The 9,710-nt window shown below is 48.9% G+C and overlaps 1 protein-coding gene across 1 annotated transcript; it reads right to left on the reverse strand.

The window, feature by feature from the left end:
• Positions 1 to 292: 292 nt before the first annotated feature.
• GSG1 (germ cell associated 1) lies at positions 293 to 7,830 on the reverse strand. The gene is made up of 6 exons (XM_035897106.1): positions 7,753 to 7,830; positions 7,308 to 7,626; positions 4,736 to 4,783; positions 1,927 to 2,079; positions 1,692 to 1,803; positions 293 to 608 (listed from the first exon to the last, which is right to left on the reverse strand). The coding sequence occupies exons 1-6, from the start codon at positions 7,828 to 7,830 to the stop codon at positions 293 to 295; spliced, it is 1,026 nt and encodes a 341-aa protein (XP_035752999.1).
• Positions 7,831 to 9,710: the final 1,880 nt, after the last annotated feature.

Consider the following 9,710-nt stretch of genomic DNA (forward strand, 5'->3'; position numbering starts at 1 on the left):
TGGGATTAGGACATCCGCCTCAACTCTTTCTGCAAGTGCTTGGGCACAGCTGGCACCAACAGCCTGTACTTCCAGTTTCACCCTTCCCAGCTGAGGACACCCATCCAACCGTGATCAGGGAGCTACTGTCGGCACTGCTGTTGCCCTGGACAAGTGCCCACCTTCTCTTCTCACTCCCCAAATGGTAGAGGAAGGAAGAGCTCCCCAAGAACTTGCTGACAGTGGTGCTACTGTTTGGTTCAGAGCTCTTGTGCCTCCCAAACCCCACTGCTCTGTCCCTGCTCACTCATCCCTAACAGTGATCCTCCCCGATCGTCTGTCCCAAGACCTCATCCAGTCCCAGCTCTGGTTCCCGCTGTAGCACTTTCTGCTGCAGCTCAGAGTAGAAGTCGACTCCCTCAGAGACTGAACGGAGGGGCTTGTCTTGGGGCTCGTAGTAGCTGCTTATTTGCTGCTGTATGAAGCACTGGTGGTGCTGAGGCGGATCCTTGAGGCTCCCGTTGTAGCCCTTGATGTGGTTCCTTTTGAACTCCAGCACTGTCTTGGTGTAGGTGTTGAGAGTGGTGACAGCGGAGGCCATGCAGCAGGTGAAGGAGGCCCAGGCCATGCTACAGGAGAGACACAAGAATAGCACACACTGTGAGAAGCCAAGAGGGTAAGGAAATGAACGGCATGCGCCATGATGCGCCCTGATTTGCCAGGCAGAAGCTGCTGGGCATGGACATGAACGAGAAAGACTAGGGCTCATGATATTACAGTTCTTAGGGGTTATCCCACCACAGGACCCTTGTTAGATTGGTGGGGTAAATACTGGTCGTCCTTGTCACAGGGAAGGGAGGGATAGAGGGGAAAATAAAAAGGGCAGCAGAAAAGTCTACAACTGGTCAGAGCAGGACAGCACAGCTTGGAAGCAAGTTCTGTATCGCAGTGCTGCTCAGTGTCTTCCTGGACGTGAGGCATGTCCACTTGAGCATAACCAGATGGCCATGCTGACATTTGATGTCTGCAGCAGGCACGTGGCACTGGAGTGCTTACGCCTTAAGAATTAACGTGGTCATCATCAGTACAGCTTTGCAAATTGAGCCTGTGCTTTCCACAGACACTTGCAAGGCCCGTCCAACTGTTTTCCAAGTTGGTTATGGTGTATCAGCTGCGGCTGGCTTCTTTAGCCTTTAGAGAAAGGAACCCCAAGCCACCTGCTTTTTGCAGTTGCTCTTTCTGGCTACAGCATGTGTCTAGGCTTGGTGCTGCAGGAATAGGCCCTTTGGACATTGGTAAGCGAAGATGCCAAACCAGCATGGAACTTGTTTAAACTGCAAAAAAGTCAAGGCATGTTTGAGAGCATCATCACGGGTGTGACACTGGCCTCTGCCTGCAGGGAAAATCTGAGGCCAAATGGTGCAAACCAGCGTAGGGGCAAACCTGGTTAGTCAGCGGGGTTGAAGGCACTTGTTTAGGTGTGACACTGTTGTTTTGCCTGTCCTTGGTAGCTACTCATTTAAGTGACTCGGCAACTATTTGTTAAAGCAGGGGATGAGGCAAAGACAGGAGATTAACAGGAGGAGAACCATGGTACATCTGTCTGTGGTAACACAGAAGGCCAAGAAGGGAGGAGGTGGGTTTGGGCAGGGTGTAGCACGGCTGAAACCCAAAAGGCTGGGGAGGTGAAGATGGTTTCAGAGCTCACATACTAGAATGCCCAGCCGTAGTCCCATGAGTGCGGTCTCCAGTCCTCTGGTCCCAGACTAACCGTTGCCTGGAAGACTTGTGTGTACATCATGTGTGCCACCATCCCAAGGAGACCTGTCACAAGAGGACAAGAAAGCAAGGAATTTACAGTGGGAGCCAGAGCTGCGTACTTCAGCCTTGTGTGGAAGAGGAAGCTCTCCTGCTGCGGTGATTCCAAGCCTGCAGTAACACACTTACCTGAGAGCACCGAGGAGACGGCCGCGAAGGCATTGAGCTTCAACCCACAGACAGGATTGCCAGTATGGAGCATTTCCACCATCAGGAGGATGAAGCTGATGAGCAGCAAGCTGATGTACAGCATCTCTGATCCCAGCGACAGCCACAGGATTCCTGCCAGGAACCAGAGACTCCTCACATCAGTACAGGATGGCTTGTTCAAGGGAGAGAGAGTACTCCCCCTTCCCAACCCAGTCCTGAAAGGATGTCCTTGGGAACACCCAACAGCAACCCCCCAGCCTGTGAGCAAGGGCTCAAAGGATGCTGAAGGGGACAGAGAGTCCATCACAGAAGATAGCTTGGCTGGTCTGGCACTGCAAAAGCTGAGAGGAACTAAACCAGCTGTTTGTAAACAAGCCAACATTAGTCATAAACAGCAAGGAAGAAGCCATGGGGAAAAAGGCAGGGGGAAAGCTGTTGAGCACAAGACCTACTGTTCATAGGTTGGCCATGGACACATCTGAGCTGGGTGTTAGAATGTTCTTTCCCATTAGTGTAGCAACCTTCACAGGAGGTTTCTAAACACAACAGTAGAAGCAAGCGACTCTTAAACTGGAGCTCAATCGGTTTAGAAAAGAACTGCATAGTGCATCTGCAGCGATGGCTGGGACCTGGCTTCTGAAATTCAGGAGGTCCCTTTTGCAGGCCTGTATTTCTCACTGAAACCTCAATTAAAATGAAACCACATTCCTCGGGGTGGCTATCCAGCTAGGGCAATAACATTCACCACCCACCCTACTGCTTGAACAGAGTGCAAGTACTTTCATACTGGGATTATCAGCGGGACCGTGATACCACAGTCCTCAGCTGAGCTTACTGTGCAGTAGGACTTGGAGGAGAATGAGAGAAGGCACTCTGTAATGCTGGGCTGTGGAGAGCACAGGATTCACCGAGGAAGAAATGTTAATCTGACAAATGAAGCAGCACTGTGAACACTACTGTTAGCAACTATTAATGGCCGTAGAGGAGACATTCAACTGGGGAAAAGGAGTGTGAAGAAAACCCTCATTAATGTGGCACTGACTTGACTCCTCAACATCATTAGTGCCGTAGAGTCACCCAGCTCTTTAGCAGGAATTGATGAGCTGCATTCCATGCTTAAAGAAGCTGGCTTGCTTGCCGTAGCACCGTCAGGGAGATTATTTCTTTAGAGGTCAGGCTGCCAGGAGTTTCCTGGAGGCTGCAGGCATCTTCTAATGCTGCCTATGTAATGTGGAGCTGCTCTGCAGACACCCAGCTCAGCCAACCCAGCCGGCAATCAGCAGTCACACCACCTTCTCCAGTGCTGCCCCAACTGTGTAACAGCAGCTGCGCTGGAGGCCAAGGTCATCTTAAGATGATGCTATGTGCAGGAAGGGGCGAAAGTGGGTGACAGAGCCGTTAAGACCACAGCGCCACTCCAAGTGTCATGCTTAAGCTCACAGTGATCTTCCAATTAATTTGTGGGAGCTCAGTGTCTTACCGAACATGGCCTTTCTATCAGTGTTGGGCTGCCATTAGACAAGGAGCAGTAAGGAGGGGTGTGAGGGGGGACAGACAGAAAGATTTACAAAGACACGTAATCTGGTTGCATAAACCTCCTTTCTTAGGAGAACAGTCTATAAGGAAGACACTGGAAGCAACAGAGCCAGAAGCCTGGGCAGGGAATGAAGCACAAGAAGGTGAGAGAGCAGAGAAATGCCTTGCTACTCCCCATGAAGCCAGCATTCTGCAGTAAGTGTGGGAGCCATTCAGTAACCCCAGTTAAGTCAGTCATTCATTTTATGACAAAGCGGAGATCTGCATGACTTTAAAATGATGTTGTAATTTGAATTGTGTGAGTGCCGCTGCCCAAAAGAATAAACAGGGGAGGTTTTTCTACCCTGCTGTTGTGCCGAGAGGGACCCAGGTTAACCTGCAGAGCAATGCCACCACGCCCCGCTCGCACCAGGCCTCTCACCTGGCAATGCACATCGCTTTATAAAAGCAAGTCAGCAGGCTTTGCCAGTGTTTTTAAAGTAGGGGAAATGGGGCAGAAAAAGAAAATTACTTCCCCCAAAGTACTCATCTCCCTGCTGGCTGTTGCAATTCCCCAGTGTCTGTTCCAGTCCTTGCTCTCATGGCTTGAACATGGACACAAGCTCTGCACCCCAGGCCTTTCCCTTCACATATGAACATCTTCTGAAATGACGTGCCTCCAGCCTCCATGTCAGGGTATAGTCAGCAAGCCCACACCAACTGAAAAGCTTTCAGTAAGTAAAATCCCCATTGCGTCTGCACATATGTATCCAGGTATACTGAAGTTATCCCCAGGAAAATTTGAAATATGTGACAATAGCAAGAGGCGTTCGCTCTCCAACCCAAATGAAGTTTTGTGGTTGGTGAGGCAAGGACTTCACCCTGAAAAAGTAAGTTTCAGATGTCCTGATCACTTACCACAAAGTAAGAGGTGATTCAGCTTCCAGAGTCATCACAGCAAACCCCAAAACTGAAGCACTGGGTCAACATGTAGCATATGTGGGAGGGATTGCCCTCAGGTGGCATGGTGAGACAAATCCCACTTCGGACGGGAGGGGGTCTGAGGTTTCCAGCACGGATGTCACAGATGGGAGTGGTTTAGGCAAAATTTGGGAGGAAAGCTTCGCTCTTTGGGCAACCATGAGGCCAGGATTTCATGCCTGGCTTTTGGGGGACCCACCCTGCTGTCCTCCCACAGGTGAACTGTTGCAGGTCCCCCATCTCAAGGAGGTGCACTGGGCAGCTACAGTGAGGTATGGGGATTTGCTCTTACCTCTCTCTGCTGGTGGTGACAGCTCAATAAAGCTACGGCATTTCTCTTCTGAAACACAAACCCAAAGGTATTAGTTTGCAAAACAATGCAGAGTACATAAGAAAATCTCTCACTCTCTCTTCACGGCATAGCTCCAGTCACCCCTGAGCCTACCCGTCAGATCTTCTCACCTCTGCTTTCTTTCTGACCGTCCTTCCAGGCCTTCACTGGGGCAAGGCAGGGGAAGGCAATGCCTGCCTGGAAAACTAGAGGTGGCCTTTCCAGAAAAAAAAATTCAACAATCTGTAAATCTTACAAGCCTCTGGTGAATATAAAAATCTGTTGCTACTCATTCACAAGGTTACTTTTTTTCAGGCTTATTAAGGGTGTAGCTCACGACAGACTGCAGACCCACCACTTCTGCTGGGGACGCGAATTCCCACTCACCCCGGTCTCAACAGAGCAGTTCTAGCACCACTCCCCAAAGAAGAAAGCAAAACCAAAAAATCTTCCCAAGTGAAATGTTGCGTGACAGATGTGAGTCCCTCTTCTGCGGCAGAGAATCACACAGAAATATGGTCTTCTGTCCTCGCATCTTAGGCACGCTATTCGGGCAAATGGTGTTTCGTGTTTGCTTTGGCTTTTTACGTTGGCCAGATGCAATCTATTGTCTCAGCTGAGGGTCCATCATTATTATCTGTAAGTCTCTCATACTGCATGACTGCATTTGAGGGTCGTCTCCTCTGCTTGGCACAGTATTTTCTCCCAGAAGTATCAGCCTGCTGCTTTTCATGTAAGAATCTCATTTTCTTAATTTCTATCCCCAGTTCTAATCTCTCCCAATCTCCTGTATTACTTCTGTCATCCACAGCTCTCAGGACGCTACCCAGTTTAGTGCCATCTGCAGTCCTCATTAACTTGCGGTTTGCTACTTCACCTAGAACTTTAATGAGGTTATTCAGTAATGGCTCATCTAAACTGATCCGGAGATTAGCCTGAATAATGAAATCCTTTCCCCAGCTCAACTCAAACTCCTTTCGCTCGCAGTAGCCCCTTTTTGTTGTTGTTGTTGCTGCCTACACACTTGCTTCGAAGGCCTGCGGCAGTGGGTGGGTTGCACTGGATTTACAGGGAGCAGGGGACTGAGACCGGCTGTGCTCTACCCCGCGGCCCTGCTGCGATCCAGATGTAACACGCTCACTGTGTTCTTTCAGGCATCCGGGTTATTCCAGGACTGCCCGGTGGCCAGACAAAGAGAAAGCTGTCAAGGGATGTAGTCCCATTCCTACCAGAACCATGGAAACACACCCCAAGCCAACCCAGTCCCAAATAAACACATCTGCTTCCGCAACATGTCTGGAAATGCTCGTAACGAAGCAGCCCTCTCATTAGGACATGAGAGTTTCAAGCAGATTCCGTCCTGCTCCCCCCTCCCCCGCCTTCTGTCTGCTTTTATTCACCACTTCTTTATTTTCAAACTTTGACAGCAACAGATAAGAAAATGAGAAATGCTACACTAGAACAGTGGCTTGGTTAAAGGAGATGAGAAGTTTGTGCTTGGGGAGAGCTGAAGGGAGGGCAGTGGGCTCAGGGGAATGGGCCTGATGAAAGCCACTTTCATCGCTGTATCTTCAGATACCAGTTTCCCTGCTGGCCACCTTCCGGGTCAGTTCTGATCCTTGATGTGCGTGCCAGGCTGTGAGGAGCATCTGTGCACCGCAGAGCATCCGCCTGTGCTGGCCTGGCACAGGTTTCAGCAGAAGGACTTCAGCAGGGCTGGGCAGGAGCAAGCCAAGGGTGAAGGGAGGCACCAAAGGGGTCTCATACAGGTTGCGCGACCAGACCCTGGCACACCAGGGTTTGACAGTGCCAGTCCCACGTGGTCAAAAATCACAAATGAAACCTGTCACAATATCACAAAAAGCAACTAAAAAAATGACAATACTGCAGCTCTAATCTTCAGGTCAATTTGCCTCCCAGCCTTAGTTCCTCTGGGTTTGGATCCTCCAGGTTTTCTCTGTATCTGTAAGACAGTACTTCTCTCTCTCTCTTTACTACTTTTAAAAAGAAAAGCCCAGACCCTGTTCAATCCACAAAACCTCTCAGTTTGGTGATTTAAGGAGAACACCGACTATTGCAGTCCTCACAGTGATAACTATAAATTGACAACACTGCATAAAATCACCCCACTTAGATGTCTGAGGGGACATGCACATATGTGCCCTGGAAAGCATGAAGTAAGCTGTGTGCAGGGATGGAGACACAGGGAAAGGGAAGGGGGGTCACTCCAGTTCACATCAGGATGAACGATGCCATCACGAACTCACTGCATCACCACCACCTCTTGCACTTCACAGCCCCCATTCCAGACAGAAGGGCGCACCAGAGACAACCATTCTACCATTCTCCCTTTCCCCCCTCTGTAAACATCCCAAGGAAGCACAGAAATACAATGACCACAGGGGACTGATGCCACCTGGGAAAATGAAGAAGGCTTTTCTCCCAAGCGTTCTCAGCCTCCCGCCTTTCAATTCCAAACTCCTGTGGAGTAAATACAAGGGAAGAAGTGCTGGCTGCCTGGGCAAGACGCTACCTGGTCCTTCCATGCTCTCTTCACAGGAAAGCCACATCCCTGTGTGGAAGTATCTGAAGGCAAAGCGGTCATCCCCAGTCTCCCAGCTGTAGTGCACCACATCCTGGGATGAAACATTGCCAGCGCTTGCGTCAGGCGGCATGGGGACACCGATGCACTTGGTGGCTTTGTTCTTCCCACACAAAGGCTTGGGCACTTTCTGGGTCCCAGTGCACCAGTAGCTGCCGAGCAAGGCGGTGGTGGAGAGGCTGAGAGCCAGCAGGTTCAGGGCAACAGCCAGAAAAGCACGGCGCCACGGCAATCCCTTCAGCAGCTCCATCTACAACACACAAAAGGGAGGGACTGTCACACCAGCCACTTATCCCACCTAGCCTTATGAATCCCAGCTTCTCCCAGAGAGCACCTGTGGGGAGGGGATGTGAGAGCACTCTGCTCTCCTCATAACATCCCAACAGCTCCCCCAGCATGGAAGAACCATTTCCTGAGAGCCAGGGCGGCGGAGCAATAGTTCAGCTTCAACCATTTCAAAGTACACTGAATACCTGTACTGGGGAAGAGAGGGTGACCCAGTAGACATAGAATCATAGAATGTTTTGGGTTGGAAGGGACCTTTAGAGGTCATCTAGCCCAACCCCAATGTAGCAGAGCTGAGTGTATCAGGGTGTGTGAGCACATGAGCAAACATGAAAGGGATGTCATACTCACTCCATCTCAGAGATGGTAGGGAAAATCTGTTAACCAACTTCCCCAAATACCATGTGTTGCCTTTAGATGGGGCATGATGAATGCTCTGTCCATCTAAGTGAGAATTCTTGCTGCCAAGTGTCCCAAAGTGCTTTTTCAAGCAGTTCATTACTGTGCCTAGATTGGTAGGGATTGTATTGATTTCACAGTGGGGAAAGGCAATAAAATGTTCCTGGATCACTGAAGGTCACACATCAAAGCAGTGACCTGCTTGGGAGGGGGACCCAGCTATCCAGACCCAGCAGCTCGAGTTCAAGCCCCACAGCAGCACCTCCCACCTGAGCAAGCGCTGCTCTGCGCATCAGAAATTTGGTAGCGTGGTGGGATGACAGTGTCTCTGCTCTCATACAAAGTGCCAAAGGTGTTTTTTTTTAAGAGCAAACATTGCCACAAACACTTTTCCTGGTTTCATCTCATCAGAAAAAGTAATTCAGAAAGCAGTTTGTGTACCAGGGTCCTGTGGTCTTTCTCACTCAGAGGGAAGCTTGAGATTTTATGGTTCCTGCAAAACCCTGCACTGACTTCTGAGAACCCCACTTATCACTCCATGGATTGATTAGATGTCATCTACCCACACATCAACTTTCATGTAATCAACGCATGCTTCTTCCCACATGGCACTCCCTAAGTTTGGCACAACTTCAGCCAGATACTCCCACCCTTTCCTATTTATGACTCTCAAAATCTATTTGCCCATGAATAGATTCAGTTTGTGCAGACATTGCCTGCTGCCGGGCCTCTTCACATAACTTCGGTTGACTCACCCAACGTTGAACGTGTGAGAAAGGCCCAGCATACTGTGGCCACTGCTATAAATAAACGCTATGAGACTGAGATTTGCATTGTTTGTGATGGCACCACAGCTAAAAGTGGTGCCGTTAGCAACATTGTTCTGCTAACCAGCAAGCTCAGAAATGTGGTCAATGAAGATGGTGCTGAAGCTCCTCTTGGAAAGCGGGATTCATTAGCATCTCATCACATTGAGAGAATAGTGCCTGATCCAGAACACCCTGTTAGAAGGCAAGAAAACACCCAGCTCCTGAAGAATTGCTGTATTGTTTTATGCTCTGGCTTCTTTTGTCTCTTCACCAGAGCATTTCTTTCTTTCAGCAATGGAGATGCTGCACCCTGGAGATGGAAACAACTTAGTGATGCCATAACGAATGACTTCCATGATCTGAAGGCACGTTGGATAGCACCATTTTCACAGAGCAGATACCTACTAGGAACAGTTAATGATGTGAAGGTTTCTGGCTAAGGCTGGTGGCAAATTCCTCACTGGAAGTTTTTTCAGTGGAAAATTTGGTTTATGACAGAAAAGGAAATTATAGATAAAATTGCTCTCCTCAAAAACGTGATTTTTCATCTGAAAATAGAAACCTTCAGCACACAAAGTTTTTCAGTTTTTCATGGATGCTTGACTATAAGATTTTTTGTCATCGGGTTTTGGGTTGCTCATACTATTATTTAAAAAAAAATCTTTCCACTCATAATATTGACAAGAATTGTTTTTCTAATATAAAACTTCAATAGTGGGAAAAATATTCTCGCCAGTTGATTTGCGATAGTAGTTGAAAGGCCATATAATTTCAGAACAAGTGATAAGGAAAAAGGCAAAAAAATACAGGAAACAAATGAGACAGAAGAAGTAACAGAAGC

Source organism: Egretta garzetta, unplaced genomic scaffold (assembly GCF_000687185.1).
Source record: "Egretta garzetta isolate BGI_Z169 unplaced genomic scaffold, ASM68718v1 scaffold697, whole genome shotgun sequence".
Classification (NCBI taxonomy): Eukaryota; Metazoa; Chordata; class Aves; order Pelecaniformes; family Ardeidae; genus Egretta; species Egretta garzetta.

Coding starts and splice junctions, on each gene's coding strand:
- GSG1 (XM_035897106.1), bottom strand. CDS start 7,830: ATGGTTGAAGCTGAACTATTGCTCCGCCGCCCTGGCTCTCAGGAAATG. Junction 1,804..1,926: donor CGTCTCCTCGGTGCTCTCAG/GTAAGTGTGTTA, acceptor CTCTTGTGACAG/GTCTCCTTGGGATGGTGGCA. Junction 609..1,691: donor GACTACGGCTGGGCATTCTA/GTATGTGAGCTC, acceptor TCTCTCCTGTAG/CATGGCCTGGGCCTCCTTCA.